This window comes from Palaemon carinicauda, chromosome 15, assembly GCF_036898095.1.
Source record: "Palaemon carinicauda isolate YSFRI2023 chromosome 15, ASM3689809v2, whole genome shotgun sequence".
Taxonomy (NCBI): domain Eukaryota; kingdom Metazoa; phylum Arthropoda; class Malacostraca; order Decapoda; family Palaemonidae; genus Palaemon; species Palaemon carinicauda.
Genome location: NC_090739.1, coordinates 36,612,175 through 36,630,001, shown reverse-complemented (window position 1 = coordinate 36,630,001; position 17,827 = coordinate 36,612,175). Strand labels below are relative to the sequence as shown.

The window sequence follows — 17,827 nt, the reverse complement described above, 5'->3', positions numbered from 1 at the left end:
AAACTTGCAATAAATTTTACACTTTATGAAAAATATTACCCTTGAACAATGTATGCATTAATCACTAAAATATCTTGGAGAAAACATTTCTAAAAGAACAAAAAACTAAATAACTTGAACAATCTGGAATAAAGGGCACCACTTATCAACCCAAGAATGATGCGGAGACTGACATACAAAAGAGTGTAAGGTATACCCAAGCCATTATTATTGCCATTACCCACAAGATTGTCTCATTACTAAATTAGAGGCCTGAGTCTATTGGCATGAAAGAGAACAGGATATTTTTTTTTTTTTTAGTTTTTGGGGTAAATGTTGATATTAGGTAAACTTTTTGACAGAAAAGCAATATGAACATCAGGGGATGTTCATATAAACGATATCAATGTGTGCACTTGTGCGTGTAACATCAACATCAATACAGGTACGAAATAGAATATTAAACTCTCGAACATACTGCAATAATCAAATATAATTTTTCTCAGTACCAAGTTGAATAAAAAGAGATACCATACCAATTATGTACTTACAACATAAGCCATAAAAACAAACAGATCCAAGTGCACACACAATCGATTTTTTTGTGTTTTCAAAGTATTTCATTGATCCATTTCATTTACAAATATGTATTTTTAACTTCTTAATAGTCCACTATTCTTAAGCAGCAACGGAAGCGAATAAATAACAAGTTAGAAGTATAACAAGGTGTATAACTAGCTAGTAACCAATGACCTCTCCTAATCCGGCACGGCTTTGCAACCAAAGGTGCTGGAAAATCGATGATGTACCTGTAGTTTCATTCCAAATTTTATTCTAATCCTTATAACCTAATCATACAGTATATTCAAACTAACTTCACTGTATCTTCTGCTATTTGAACTGTCTGTATATTCACATTCATTCCCATGGATATTGCATTTTTCTGTTACTAACAACTGTTTCTTTTTGTGCTCCTTTTTACCTAACCTCCTGTGCTCACATGGATACGCTTTTTTTCTTACCTGTATCTCCCTGCTCTTCTATCAGTTTCAATATTCATTGTGCTCACTTTAACTACCCTTTCTTCATTGTAATCTTCATTTGGTCCGATATTTTTTGTAATCCCTGTCTTTTTTAAGGTTGTCGTTTTAATTCATGTATCATAATTCTGGAAGAAAGATTGTCATCAATTATGTAAGCAATTCAGTCAAAAATATGACTATCATCTACTGTACAGTTTTATAAAATAGAAAAATTTAGCTTCTGCTAATAGTTCATGAGGGCACAAATTTTGGCCATTGTTGTACCATACACTGTATAGTAAACTCATTCAAAAACCTTTATAACAATCAAAACCTATTCAAATACATTTTCTTAGAGTATACCTCCTTAGCTAATATTGCCTATCAATTCTTCATCAACTCCTTAAGCTTTCATCCTACGATAGTTGTGACATAAAAGGTGTATGATCCTCATGACAGGAAAGTTGTTACAAAATATTCAACTTATCCTAAACTTTCTTTTTAAGCTTCAAGGTAAAAGAGTATTGACCGATGCAATATTTGTAATCTTACAATGACTTACATTGTCATACAAACTAAGAAGTAAAATGGAAAAAATCCTAACATTACAAGAAAGCTTTACTAAGCTAGAAATATAACTGAAATTGCAAAAAATCCTAAAATGCTTTACTTATGAGGTACATCATCTTATAAATTGAAAATAAACTGGAAGCCCACATAAAAAAATCTTTTTAATTTACTGTATTACTAAATCCCCCTTTTCAGGGGTTAACTAAGTAAATAGCGTAATCTATGAGCATTTGAGGCATGATTTAATCCAATATGCATTTAAAATTCCTTTATTTTCTCTACCTTCAACTCAAAACCAGTAGCATTTTTCATTATTTCTGACATTGGTATGAATATCTTGTAAAATATTTTTAGTAAAAATAGGAGTAGAATGTCTATAGAGTAGTTCTTAGCTATGTACAATATTGTAACATCTATTCAAATGTATAAATCAGTAAATATGTCCATAGCAGTAAACATATTACATGATTTATTGGGACAATTAGTCTGGGAATGCCAGTGTAATCATAATTATTTAACTATATTACAGTACTGGATAAAACAGTTCACTGAGGTAACATTTCTCAAATATTAAAATTCCAATCGAAACCCCATTCACAAAATTATTACAGTATTTTCCAAAGCTCCTGATAACCTATACTGTATAATGAATACGAAAGGGCAGTTTCATATGTATCTATATATAAACAGGTGTGTACATATAAATACTGAGTGTGTATATATACCCATATATATATACAGAATATATACATAATCATGTGCACATACAGTAGTTACATATACACAGATATATATGTCAATAAATATATATGCACAGTATGTATTTAAATATACTGTATATACATATATATATATACTGTATATTGTTACTTATACTAGAGTTTGTTCGATTTGTTTTCACGCGCTAGTGCACCCATGGGATCCCATGCTGGTAATACTATAGGTTCCTGAGTAAATACTGTTAATACTTCCTCTGGCACATACTTTTTATCAACCACTACCTCAAAAACAAACTCCCTGAACCACTTAGATGTCATGATGAGATAACCCTTTTCACCTCGGTCTTCTCCCCAACTGTTTTCCACACGCCATTTTTCAGGGTCTCCAGATTCCTGCAAATAATTACAAACTCATGTAGACTAAAACACATCAGATTCTTAAGAATAATACAAACAAATACTGTATGTATGATACAGTACAGTAATACATTGTGATACGAGTTTAATTCGTTCCTGAACCGAGCTTGCGTGTTAATTTGCTAGTATCTCAATTCAATTTTTCCCATATAAAATAACTGAAAAAATTTAATCCGTTCCTGCCCTCTAAAAACACCCAAATCAATGATGATAACAATGGAAAAGACATGTTTTTAATTCCTATACTGTAAAGTATAAACATACTTTACAGTACATACACTTACAAAATGATACGCAGTACTGTGGAACCTCTACATACGATTGTCTTAACGTACAAATTTTCCAACATACGAAGTAAAATTCGACCAAATTTCTGTCTCGACACCCGAAGTAATGCTCCAACATCCGATGTAGATCTTGTTTACGCCGGTAGATGGCAGCACGTAAGAGGGACGCCATTGAGCGTTGAGTGCTCTGTTCTCTGTTCTTGTGTGTATCGTGTGGTTGTCCTCTGTTTGGTATGTTATTAACAGTGCTTATTTTCTTCCTTTTCTCACATTTCCTTTTTGATTTTACCTATAATCATGGTGCCTAAGAAGCTAAGTTTCAGTACAGGAAGTGGTGAGAAAAGGAAGAAGGCAATTCTTTCATTAGAATTGAAGCAAGAAATTATAGAAAAACACGAGAGCAGTGTGCATGTGAGTGATATGGCTAAACAATATGGCCAGAATAGGCCTGTGATCTCGACGATCATCAAGCAGAAGGCCGCCATTAAAGCAGATAAACCATCGAAGGGGATTACCATTATTACAAGACATCGTAGCAATACCCTGGAAGAGATAGAACGCCTTTTGTTGATAGGGATAAAGAACAAAAAGATTGTTGGCAACGATCATTTGTGAGAAGGGCTAGCGTGATGAACAGAAAGAAAGAAAAAAGTGAAGCAAAGAAAACCAAGATAGCATTAACAAGCTCTTTTAAAAAAGTCTTCTCTCTTTTTCTGTTTCTCTCTAAACATAGCATTAACATGTTCTTTAAATAAAATCTCTCTCTCTCTCTCTCTCTCTCTCTCTCTCTCTCTCTCTCTCTCTCTCTCTCTCTCTCTCTCTCTTCTTCGCTGTTATAGTGTTAGAGATGTCTATTATCTTTTTTCCGAGAGAGAGAGAGAGAGAGAGAGAGAGATTAAACAAAAATGTGTTTAGAGTACATATGATTTTTAACAGCGTCAACGAGTTGAAAACAATGTAAATGTAACTAAGAAAGTAATAACAACTAATCTGAATTCCTTTATTAACTAAAACAAATATTGATACAAACACACTCGTGTGTGTATGCACAAACACACACACACACGTGCAAGAATTGCTGCGCAGTAAGAGACAGACGGTTGGGGAGGTGGTAGAGATGGTGACTGCGATAACGTACCGTAACTCGTCACTGAAAGTGATGAAAATTAAAAATCAAAAGAAAAAAAATTTAAAAAATATGAAATATACAAAAAAAAAAAATAAATAAATAAGCTATGTTAGATTAAAGTTTCCGTAGTGTAAGTTACGGTACGTTATCGCAGTCACCATGTCTACCTCCTCGCCGATCATGTCTCCTCCTGCGGGTGTGTGTGTTTGCGCATACGCACACGAGTGTGTTTGTATCAATATTTGTTTTAGTTAATAAAGGAATTCAGATTCGCTGATATTGTTTTTTTAGTTACATTTAATTGTCTTCCAACTCGTTGACGCTGTTAAAAATCATATGTACACAACACATTTTTGTTTAATCTCTCTCTCTCTCTCTCTCTCTCTCTCTCTCTCTCTCTCTCTCTCTCTCTCTCTCTCTCTCTCTCAGAAAAAATTAATAGACGTCTCTAACACTAACAGTGAAGAAGAACAAGAGAGAGAGCCTTACCTTACCTTACCTTATTGCCTTATTTTTTGTTTGGGTTCCCCCAGGTCCCTCAGTGTGAGGCACCTCGTATATCCACCAGAGAGTTGCTAATGCATCTTCTGGATGGTCTGGGATGCATCTTAGGTATTTATCGAGCTTATTCTTAAACACATCTACGCTCACTCCTGATATGTTTCTTAGATGAGCTGGCACCACATTAAATAGTCGCTGCATTATCGACGCTGGTGCGTAGTGGATTAATGTCCTGTGCGCCTTCCTTAGTTTTCCTGGTATATTTTTTGGCACTATTAATCTACCTCGGCTTGCTCTTTCTGATATTTTTAGCTCCATGATGTTTTCTGTAATTCCTTCTATTTGCTTCTATGCTTGTATTATCATGTAGCGTTCTCTTCTCCTTTCTAGACTGTATAGTTTTAAAATTTGCAGTCTTTCCCAGTAGTCAAGGTCCTTAACTTCTTCTATTCTAGCAGTATAGGACCTTTGTACACTCTCTATTTGTGCAATATCCTTTTGGTAGTGTGGGTACCATATCACATTGCAGTACTCAAGTGTACTATGTACTTAAGTTTTGTAAAGCATAATCATGTGTTCAGCTTTTCTTGTTTTAAAGTGTCTGAATAACATTCCCATTTTTGCTTTACATTTAGCCAACAGTGTTGCTATTTGGTCGTTGCATAACATATTCCTATTTAACATTACACCAAGGTCTTTAATTGCTTCCTTGTTTGTGATTGTCTCGTTATTAGGTCCCTTGTATGCATATACCATTCCTTCTCTGTTTCCATAATTCATTGATTCGAATTTATCGGAGTTAAATACCATCCTATTTATCACCGCCCATTCATATATTTTGTTTAGATCTCTTGGTAGTGAGTTCCTATCTTCATCACAAGTAATTTCTCTACTTATTCTTGTGTCATCGGCGAAACTTCTCACTACAGAGTTTTCAACATCACAGTCTATGTCTGAGATCATAATAACAAACAGCAGTGGAGCTAATACCGTACCTTGTGGCACGCCAGATATTACCTGAGCTTCGTCCGATTTCTCGTCATTTGCAACCACTATCTGTTTTCTGTTTTGCAGGAATTCTTTTACCCATTTTCCGATCTTTCCCACAATATTATGCTTTCTCATTTTTTTCTCTAATATATTATGGTCTACCTTGTCAAAGGCTTTTGCAAAATCTAGATATATCACATCTGTGTCTTTTTCATTTATCATATTTTTGTATATGTTTTCATGGTGTGCTATCAGTTGGGTTTGTGTACTTTTTCCGGGCACAAAACTGTGTTGATCTATATTAAACAAATTATTTTTAACCAAATGATCCATTATTTTCTTTTTTATTACCCTCTCATACACTTTCATAATATGTGATGTTAGACTAACAGGTCTATAATTGCTTGCCTCTAGTCTTGATCCGCTTTTGAAGATAGGGGTTATATAAGCTAATTTATGTTTAACATATATCTCGCTCATATCTACACTTTGTTTTAGCAGTATTGCAAGCGGCTTCGCGATAGTGTTTGCAGTTTTTTTTAACAAAATCGCTGGAACTCCATCTGGTCCGGCTGCTGATCCATTTTTAATTTCGTTTATAGCCTTGACAATATCTGCTTCATTAATATCTATATCCGTTAGATATTCAACATTTTCTTCTCTCATTTATGTTTCATTATTCTCATTCGCAATTCTTGGCGTGAACTCACTCTTATATTTTTCTGCTAATATGTTGCATATTTCCTTTTTTTCATTCGTTAGCCGTCCCTCAATTCTTAGAGGGCCTATTTCTAATCTCCCTTTATTCATCTTTTTTGCATAGGAGTAAAGTACTTTGGGGTTTTTTTTTATATTTTGAAGTGTCTTTTCTTCTAAGTCCCTTTTTTCATTTTCTTTTGACTGTATAATCTTTTGTTCTGCATTTTCTATCTTACATTTTATTTCCACCATTTTCCACACATTTTTTTCTTTTGCAAGATTTTTCTTCCACTTTCTAATTTTCTGAAATAAGATCCTTCTTTCTCTTGGTATGCATGTCTTTTCTTTATTGTTTTTCTTCGGTACATATTTTTCAACAATTTTCTCCAGTATTTTGTACAGTATGTCCGTATTTACCTGTATATTATCACTTACAAACACATTTTTCCATTCTTTATTCAGTTCATTTATATCTGACCACTTTATATTCTTACTATGAAAATTATATTTTCCATATCCTTCCCAACGTTTTGTGCTTTGATTAATTCTGTGATCACTTGCTTTGGAATGGACTATTAATTCTATGACATTATGGTCTGAAATTCCCGTGTTATACACTATTATTTCTTTAACATAATTCACCTCATTCACAAATACTAGATCTAGGACATTTTCCTTTCTTGTTGGAATGTGGTTTATTTGTTGCATATTATGTTCTAATAGCATATCTTGAAGCTTTTCAAATTGCCTCTTATCTTCTGCGCTACTATTACTCTCTTTTTTATATGTATACATACAACCACTTTCTTCTATCCGTTCTTTCCAATCCACGAAAGGAAAGTTAAAATCTCCGGATAGGAGTATATTCCAGTCTTTATGGTTTCTACATATATCATCTATTTTTTCTATTATTATGTCAAACTCCTTAGTATTTGGGGGTCTGTAAACTACAATATTCACTAATTTTTCAGATTCAAATTCTATCGCAATCAATTCACATTGTGTTGCTGTATTTTTCACAGACTTTTCCTTGATTTATGTCTCTTCCATATATTGCGGTTCCCCCTTGATTCCTATTTGTTCTGTCAGATCTATAAGTTTGGAAACCCTTTATCTGGTCATCACTGCCAGTCTCTTGGGAATATCATGTTTCACTTATATTTTATATATCTATTTTTTCAATTTGTGTTAGTTCTTCTAAGAACTCTACTTTCCTTTGAGAGAGAGAGAGAGAGAGAGAGAGAGAGAGAGAGAGAGAGAGAGAGAGAGAGAGAGAGAGTATTTATTTAAAGAACATGTTAACACTATGTCTACCTTCTCGCCGATCATCCGTCTCCTCCTGGCGTAGCAAATCCTACACCTGCGTTGGCCTGTCTCTAAGGTAAAGTGACAATAAAACACATTTTTTATTTATTATTTCTTTATAATTACCTTTTTTACAGGCTTCTTTCATATTATGCAGTTATGTTATTGTTATGTGTAATTATATATAGTAATTTATTAAGGAGTTAATACAGTATAGGTTTTTGGGGTGTGGAACGAATTATACAAATTACAGTGTATTCTTATGGGAATATTTGCTCCAACATACGATTGTTTTAACATACGAAGCAGTTTCAGGAACAAATTAAGATCGTATGTAGAGGTACCACTGTACAGTAAAAGATTACAGTGATATGCAATACAATATGGTTTTATAATGGAGTTCTTACCTTCGAGACAGAGGATAGCAGCTAATGGCGGTGTGTGCGGAGGAGGGAGGGAGGGAGGGAGGAGGGAGGGAGGGAGGGAGGAAGAGAAGGAGAGAGACTTGGATGGTACCATATATATTTACTTTCTTAGACATGGCATAGCACTTGAACTTAAAAGTAACTTAACTGAACTTGGCTTAATTTTTTTAACTTTCTATTCTTATCTACTTTTTTACTTTCTTTAATTGTATATTTTTTACTATTTGACGATTGTACATATAGTCGATATACTTGGCTCCTAATGGCATGCTAACTCAACTCACGTGAACACCACGTTCATGTTTTTCGATAATTGTATGCTTCATTTCTATCATAATACATTTTTCTTCTCATTACCAACTTTACCACTCACTTTCTTAGGACCCATCACTTATTATGAAGAATGTTCTCAAATATACAGTTAAAATCACATAAAAAATGCAAATGAACAAGTGATGTTGGTTTGTGGTATTCCCAAGTGCTTGGCCACCTAGTGTAAGTATCTATAAGCATGTTCATATCTCAAGATTGTGCTCGTATCCCAATGCAAAATTTTGCTCGGAGGCTAGCTCATACAGTATCTCGGATTGCTCGTATGTTGGAGCGCTTGTATGTCAAGGTATTATTGTACACAAAACACTAGACTCCTCTGAATGATAAAACATGATATGTACGAAAACTATATACTGTACAGTAAGTAATACCCTTGGGTTACAAGTAATTTTAAATATTAAGAGTAAATTGAAACATTGCACGAGCATAAAAATTTCAATTAGGGTACGCGTATTGCATCAGTGTGCGAGCAAAAAAAATTTCGCAGTATGAAGATTGCTACTGAACAAGTACTTACGAGACAAGCATGCAATATGCAGAAATCAGTTTCACGGTGCCCATACTCCATCCATGCTGTGTTCACGTGTATTTTACGACATTTTGTCTTTCATTAACTCGCAACCACCACAGCCCTCTCACTCAGAGCCTCAGACTCTTCCATTCTCTCAGCAACACTTGTAGAAGCAGCATCTTGTGCATGCCTCTTTAGATCTGTTCTTTGTTGAGTTGTGATCCCTATTGTTCATCGTAAAGATATTTTGTGTCATGTTGTAAACAGGATTGTGACAATGGTCCCCAAAATGATTAAGAAAGACTGTAGAAGATAATTACTGTTGAAGTGAAAAAAAAAATTATTCTGAAGCATAAAGCTGACCTGCCAAAACTGAATAATTGTATTACATCCACAATAGGTACAATTACTATTCTGAAAAAGAAAAAGTATCGAATGAATCGACATTTTGAATCAACAGCCATATGTTCTTAATCTTCAAATGTTTGTTTATCTGGAAAGTTTGATGAGAAGCTGTTAGCAGATGATGCGATTACCAAAATCATTGTAAAAACCAATGGAATTGGAGCTGTATAAGGTGCAGCCTCATGAGAATGCAGAAGAGATTTCATTTGAAGAGGGAAAGAGTGACAAAACTTTGGCTTCAAGTGAAATTAGGGAGATGATAAGAATGTAGGAAACTCAGTAGAAATTTCTCTAGATAGGCTCCTTGTCAAACTGAACGTAAGAGTATAAAAAAAGAGACAACCATATGTCCCAAGAGCATAAACTAAATGATTCAGTTAGCGATTGTGAATGTTGGTCACGAGATACACCAGATATTTCCCAGAAGTTCTCATGGAGAGGGATTCTCTTTCCATTATAAGCCCTTCCTCCTCCTCTCTTGTCCCCCTCACTCCAGCTGCAACTCACCTCAAAGGTAAATTTTGAGTTAAATTGTCATTTTTTTTCTATTTTCCATTGTGAATTATCAACAACTATTCACATCTGATGTTAGAGAATATAATTTATACAATAATCACTATTAAAAACTTGAAAAATGAGTGTATGTGTACATTTATAGATATGTGGAATGCATCAAGTAAATTTACTTTATTTGTTATGGGAAAAATCGTTTTAGGATACAAGAATTTTAGGTTGTAAGCTCGCTCCCAGAACACATTACACTCATAACTCAAGGTACTACTGTACACTATACAGGTTGCTTTCTCTATCTACTTTTCTTTGGCTGAAGGCTGGTTGAATCATAAAACCATTACTTTACTTTAATAATCCTTACCTCTTGCTCTTTCGGGCAGATCACTAGTAAAGCCATAATTGTTGTCTTATCAGAAAGACAGACTCTTCAAATTTTACAGATAAATGTTGGTAGTGAGGCAGCCATATGAACAAATACAGTATAGCCTACTTATCATTTTGTTAATTCTTCAATAGAACAGGTGTCATTTAAAAGACTGTAACTGTCACTTAGATGTTTGAGGAAAATACAGCAAAAGGAGAACACAATTCAAAGAATAATTAACAAGTTTGAACTTAATAACTTTTAAAACTTTAAACATGTTTTTCATATAAATCCATTAATCATACTTCAAATACCTTTCTCCCTTCTTTGCACTCTTTCCTGACATCTGATCGGCACTAAAAAAACTTTTTGGGCTCAGGCCATGTCGTCGTGATGGAAGTTCCTTCAAAGGTAGCTTCTTAGGTATATTTGACTACAGTGATATATCCCAGAGAATTTACCAAAGGCATCCAAAATTCTAACTCCTGGAGCGAATATCCCTTAAAATTTTAAAAGGGATATCGCGTAATATCAGAGGACGTATTCTTGACACGTCTCATGGCTATCTACACCCCCAATAGCGCTTTTGCTTCGAGGGGAAAGAGTGGCAAGAATAAGGAGAGTCGTTAAAGAGACAACGCTCTCGACACTCCTACTGTACTGTAAATAGTGCGCCAAATCGCCACCGCGAGGCGCCACCAAGCCATTCTTTCTCTCGTAGCTTCGTTGACCGGTGTTATCCTGTGTTATCTCTCGCTATCGTTGACCGGTGTTATCCTGTGTTATCTCTCGCTATTTAGGAGTTTTTTTGGTCGCTATGATGTCATCACCAGCCTCATCAGCTTCTGGAAAGTTAAGTAATATCTTTGAATTGTGTAAATGTAAGCTCTTGCCAGTTTTGCTTTTCGATTGAGATCGTAATTAACGTAACAAGGGCTGTTGCCAGCCGGATGGCGTCATGGACGCGGTCGTTCTTTCTGTACATTTAGTTAGCCAGAACGACCCTTTCCCGGCATTAATTGCTTTAATAACTTTAGCTATTTAGAATTTTAGCTAGGGATTCTTATATTATGTCATTGTTGTCGTGGATTTGGCTATTTATTTCGAGCCTCACGAGTGCTAGGCTTCCTAGCCTAGGCACCTACAGTACACACTTCATGATGATATAACCTTCCTGGTAAAGTTTTATTGAAGCTCAGGCAATATTTTACACTTTTATGATATTACTGCATTATGCTTTCCTCTTCCAAGATATTATACAGAGAGTTTCGGTGAACGATTCTCAATGCTCCTAGGCTACTAGCCTATGGGGCTTTAGTATACTTTCATACATGTCCCCATTGCTCTTGTATTATCTTTTAAGGGGAGACTGACACCTCCTATACCTTTTAAGTCGATACTAATCTCCTAGGAGATTTAAGAGCAATCCCCCTTCCCTCTGATTAGCCTAGGCTATTCTCAGTTTACTTTGCTGCGAGCCGAATTCTGGCAAAGTTTTACTGAGACGTTCCGTTTTCTTTCTCCTAACCACTGAGTCGGTTTTGAGTTTAGAACGGGACATCAGAGTAATAAGTCTTTGTTAAGCATCTTACTGTCTTGGCGAAATGATTTCCCATGTCAGGTTAAGCTGCTTTTACAGGAGGCTAGACCTCCCTAGACCATACATGGAGGGTTTTGTATGACAATTCCACCTTCCTTGGCCTAGCAGACAGTCCTGTGCTGGTAGATCTTAGACCGAAGAAATGACTTCTTCACTGCCTAAGGTCTCTGGTACGAGATTCTGTTCTCTTGTGAGATTGTGTCCTATGGGCCGCTCACTCACTTGACTAACCCAACCTGGGGAAATGATTTCTCCTACCTGAGGTTACTCCATGAGACCAGAATCCCTAAAGTTGGGTGGTGCCTTTGGGCATTACCTTACTTGTAGGACATCTACCCTCTCCCCTCTGTCTCTTTCGTGTTGGATGAGCCAACACCCTCCTGGCCGTCGTTCTACATTTGTCCTTAAGGGTTATTTGTAGGACTGGCCTGAGGTGCCGGCAGGTACCCTCGTATTCTTTAGAGTGTTCTTCAGTCCTCCCTTGGACTGCCTTCCATAGCCCATATGATTGGGATATGGTTGGGTGGAAGCCCGAATATAATTCCCCCTTCCACTTGAACCCTCATTCTGGATATAGGCCGGCAAGGCTGAGCTCTTGTCTTCCTCCATCCTCTCTTTTTCTCTACCTTTCGTTTTACTGGGCCATGTCAATTGTCTGCCGGCCGGCATTTGCTCTGCCGCCGCTTACTATGGGCGTCGCTGATCGACAACCCAACGACAATAGACATACTGGGACCAGCTGCCGGCTACTTAGTTGCCAGCCGGCAGCCGGCCACCCATAACTTGGACATTTGCCGCCGGGTCCTACTTGATGGAAGGATCCTCGGCTGCCGGCCGGCAGAGCCGTTGCCGGCGGCCTGCCGCCCATAATTTTGAAGACAGTAATTGCTTTCAATAGCCCAGAATAGACCGGCATGTGCCGGCTTGCCCGGCAGGTCCGGCATGTGCCGGCAGGCCTGATAGGACTGGCGGCATGCTGCCGACAGTCAGTGCTGTAGCCCAAAAGTTTTTTCCAACCTACAAGGTGTTTCATGGGCAGCCTATTGTGAGACCATCACATATAAGAGAGCGATTCTCTCTTCCATTAATGGTTATTATCCATTATTGTCTTTAATCCCCAATATTGAACCTGGAAGATTGTGTCAGGGAGACACTCTATATCAAAGGATATCATCTTCCCCTAAAAATTCTTAAAGAATTTTGCATTCAATATTGGAGGAGGTCATAGCAATTGGCTGGACAGGAAACACATGTAGGTGTCTTTCCTATCTCTAGCTTACCCTATCCAAGCTAATACTATTAATAATATGTATGCTGAAATCTGAGAATTTCACCGAATACTTATATGCTTTTCTTTCTTTACAGGAGGAGCATCCCGAGTGCGGGAACAACTTTTGCAGGGTCCGTAGTAAGAACTTCTACGGCCATGACATGTGCAGGGCCCATGCTCGCTGCGCAATCACCAAGGGGGCTCTCAAGTACTGGGACCCACAGGTATGTACCGTTTGCGAAAAACTGGTTAAAGAGGCTTTTGACGATCAAAAGTCTACTAAGTCAAGGGACGCAGCAAGGGAGATGCTGCGAAAATGGGTCAGGGGCTTCCAGAAGAACACCTCTGGCCCATACCTTCCTAATGAAAAGATGAGGGCTTGTCTTTTCCCTAGGGCATCTTCGGATGCAGTTATTCCCCAGGCTCAACCTGAGATTCCCCTGGTTCAGATTCAGGTAGAATCTGAAGTTTCGGATGCCTTGGAGAGCATCCAATTAGAGGACAACATGTCAGTTGTCTCGGAGGAGACTGAGAACAATCTCCTAGTGGAGGAGCTGGATCAGGCGCATGACGTTCCACCTGAGGCCGAAGTCGAGAAAGCCGAAACGATTTCGGTATCATCAGCCACGGTGACTGAGCCAGTGCCTTCGACTTCTTCCGCTGCACCCCAGTTAGATTACATCATGAGTACGTTGCACTCGCTGTTGTCCATGGTGCAGGACATTCAGAAGAAATCGTCCGAGAAAGAGGCCTCTCTTCAGACGGAAATGCATCAGCTGGTCGCAACACGTTTGGCCCCGAAGAAACTAAACATCAAGGATCTCTCTGCCTTCTCTGATGTCAACCCCTGGAGGTGCGCAGAGCATATGCCTATGTCGGGGGAGTGGAGAGATCTTCCTCTCAGAAAAACTGGGCACTGTCCCAGTGGAGGAAATTAAGTTCTGGCCCAGCAAAGGGGCCTACCCGGATTGCTATGTCCGTCTAAAGACAGAACCTGCACCCAAAGAGGAGACAGAGCCGAAGGAAACCATTGTCCTTGAACTCTCTAAGGCCCAGGCCTTATATACAACCACCTTGAAGGAGAGGGCCTTTACTAGCTGCGAGGTGCCAGCTCTCAGCAAGAACCACCTGTCCTTCATTGCTGACCCCAAATGTGCCTTCCCCTTTATGGACAAAGGGCTTAAGGCAGCCTTAAAGGCAGTTGAGGCAGGGAAACCATGCCCTACACTGGAAGATGATGCAGACTGGAAGGATGTTCACAACACCTTCACAGTTGGGAAGCTGGAGGCAGATATTGCCGGACGACAGTTCGGCGAAGACCTCCCGAAGCAGTCAGACTTTCTCCTGCGCAGAGAACAGGAGACAAAAGAACGTCTTGCTGCTTCCTTGTCTCTGCAGACCGGCCCAGAGACAATGGCAAGCATTCCGGATACCCCAGACATGTACATGGTCTTTGCCAAATCTCATTTGGCAACAGTCACCAAGGACCTGTACAACTTTATTAAAGCCCGAAGGGCTTGCAGAGAGTTCGTGTTCGCCTCAGCTGCGGTGAGACACGAACCAAGGAAGCTGATAGCTTCCAACATCTGGGGAAAAGACCTCTTCCCAAGCGAAGTGGTCAAAGAGGTCGTGGACAAAGCCGCTACAGAGAACAGAAACCTTCTCTCTAAATGGGGCTCGTCCTCTAAAAGAAGATCTTCAGCTGATGAGGGTCCCCAGCCGAAGAATAAGTCGAAACGACCAAAAGTTCCCTCACGGCCTAAACAACAGCAACAGCTTCCCATGGCCACGGTGTCCCAGACGGTGGCACAACCACCCACCAACTGGTGCCCCAAACGCTGGCGACCCAGTCACCGGTGTTCACCCCAGTTTTTGAAAGGCAATCGACAACCTTTCGGCCGAAGTCTCGAGGTTCCTTTCGAGGATCCTCCAGACGCCCCTCCAGAGGTAGGGGCAACAAAGGTGGACGTGGCCAAGGAGGTAAATCCTCCACCCAGCACTCAAAGTGAGATGCTATCGGTAGGAGGGAGACTTTTCCTCATCCGGGATCGTTGGACCTTCGATCCCTGGGCCCACAGCCTAATCAAAAACGGACTAGGGTGGAGTTGGAGCTCAACTCTAACGAACTTCCCTCAATTCTTCCAACACTCAACCCCTATATTGGAAGAATATGTTCAGGAACTCTTGAACAAAAGAGTTATAAGGAAGGCGAAGTCTGTCAGATTCCAAGGAAGGCTATTTTGTGTTCCGAGGAAGGACTCGGAAAAGCTAAGAGTCATTCTGTACTTTTCACCACTCAATAAGTTCATAGTGAACTACAAGTTCAAAATGCTGACACTTCAACACATCAGGACCCTTTTGCCAAAACGGGCATACACAGTCTCCATAGACATGACGGATGCGTACTGGCACGTTCCAATCAGCCGTCAAGTTTCCTCCTACCTGAGATTCAAACTACAAAAAAGAAAGTACGTTTTCAGAGCCATGCCCTTCGGTCTGAACATAGCTCCAAGGGTATTCACCAAGCTTGCGAATGCAGTCATGCATCAACTACGCCTAAAAGGAATCCAGGTGGTAGCCTACCTGGACGACTGGCTGGTGTGGGCAGCATCCGAGGAAGAGTGCAGGCAAGCCTCCAAGGAAGTGATCCGGTTCCTGGAACACTTAGGATTCAATATCAACTTGGAAAAATCTCGACTGTCTCCAGCTCAAAAGTTTCAGTGGCTGGGCGTCCACTGGAACTTGCAGTCACACTGCCTTTCCATTCCATCAAAGAAAAGGAAAGAGATAGCAGGATCTGTCAAAATCCTTCTTTGGTCCGCAAGGATATCAAGAAGGCAACAGGAGAGAGTGTTGGGGTCCCTCCAGTTCGCCTCAGTGACAAATCCAGTATTGAGAGCACAATTAAAAGATGCATCAGGAGTTTGGAGAAAATACGCATCAAACGCTCGAAGAGATCTACAACGACCGATACCAAATCGTCTGCGATCACTACTCAAGCTATGGTCGGAGGCCAAGAGCCTAAGGAACAAGGTTCCCTTACAACCGCCTCCACCGTCAGTCACCGTTCACACGGATGCCTCGAAAGAAGGGTGGGGAGGTTACTCTCATCATCGGAAAGTCCAAGGAACCTGGTCTCCCCTCTTCAAAACCTTCCACATCAATTTTCTGGAAGCCATGGCAGTTTTTCTTTCTCTGAAGAAACTGAAACTCGGCTGCTCAATCCACATCCGTCTGGTTCTAAACAGCGAAGTCATAATGAGATGCCTAAACCGACAGGGCTCGAGATCGCCTCACATAAACCAAGTGATACTAGCCATCCTCCGCCTAGCGGAGAAGAAGAGATGGCACTTGTCAGTAGTCCACCTTCAAGGGTTCCGCAATGTGACAGCGGACGCTCTATCCAGGACCAAACCGATAGAGTCAGAATGGTCCCTAGACGCAAGATCATTCTCCTTCATCTTACGCAAAGTCCCAAGACTGCAAATAGACCTCTTCGCAACGAGCGACAACAAGAAGCTATCCCGGTACGTAGCCACGTACGAGGATCCTCTAGCGGAGGCAATGGATGCAATGTCCATAGATTGGAACAGATGGTCCAAGATCTACCTATTCCCTCCAACCAACCTTCTGCTGAAAGTCCTCAACAGACTCAGATCCTTTCGAGGGACAGCAGCAATAGTGGCCCACAAGTGGCCCAACAGTGTTTGGTTCCCTCTAGTAACGGAACTACGCCTGAAGCTGATCCCGTTGCCAGACCCAGTTCTGACTCAGCAAGTGCAGAAATTGACTGTCTCAGCTTCATCAGTGAAAACCCAGAACCTTCATCTCACGATTTTCTCGCCTTAGCGGTCAAGAAACGGTTTGAGATTTCTAGGGACAGTATTAACTTCTTAGAAGAAAACAAGTCAAAGTCAACAAGAAGACAATATGAGTCTTCCTGGAAGAAGTGGGTGGCCTTTGTCAAGGCGAAGAAACCTAAGGAGATTTCTACAGATTTCTGTTTGTCCTTCATCCATCTTCATGAACAAGGTTTAGCAGCCAATACGATTACTACATGTAAATCTGCCCTAGCCAGACCAATGCTTTACGCCTTCCAGGTAGATTTTTCCAATGAGATCTTCAACAAGATTCCTAAAGCCTGCGCTAAACTTCGGCCCGCAGCTCCTCCTAAACCCATTTCATGGTCTTTGGATAAGGTTCTTCACTTAGCATCAACCCTGAACAATGAGGATTGCTCACTGAAAGACTTGACTCAAAAGGTGATATTCTTATTTGCACTAGCCTCGGGAGCCAGAGTTAGCGAAATAGTGGCCCTCTCGAGGGATGATGGCCACATTCAGTTTACAGACGCCGGAGAACTGAACCTCTTTCCGGACCCGACGTTTCTCGCCAAGAACGAGCTGCTCACTAAGAGATGGGGTCCCTGGAGAATCTGCCCTCTGAAGGAAGAAGCATCCCTCTGCCCAGTGGAATGCCTAAAGGTCTATCTTCGTAGAACTTCAGACTTTAAGGGAGGTCAGCTTTTCAGGGGAGAGACTTCTGGTTCAACGTTATCCCTGAAACAGATAAGGGCGAAAATCACCTACTTTATACGCAGAGCAGATCCAGACAGTACACCCGCAGGTCATGATCCGAGAAAAGTTGCCTCGTTTCTGAATTTCTTTCAGACGATGTCGTTTGAAAGCCTTCGTGCTTATACTGGATGGAAGTCTTCCAGAGTTTTCTTCAAGCACTATGCGAAGCAATTACAAGAAATTAAATTTCATGTGGTGGCGGCGGGCAGTG

At 39.8% G+C, this 17,827-nt stretch overlaps 1 protein-coding gene across 1 annotated transcript in view; it reads right to left on the bottom strand.

Annotated features, from left to right (window-relative positions):
- Nucleotides 1-1,826: 1,826 nt before the first annotated feature.
- Nucleotides 1,827-17,827, bottom strand: part of LOC137654557 (bleomycin hydrolase) — a 188,669-nt gene continuing 172,668 nt past the window's right edge. The window contains exon 10 of the mRNA XM_068388286.1: nucleotides 1,827-2,683. Coding sequence (XP_068244387.1) covers nucleotides 2,447-2,683 — 237 coding nt within the window. The 3' untranslated portion in view covers nucleotides 1,827-2,446. The remainder of the gene's footprint in view (nucleotides 2,684-17,827) is intronic.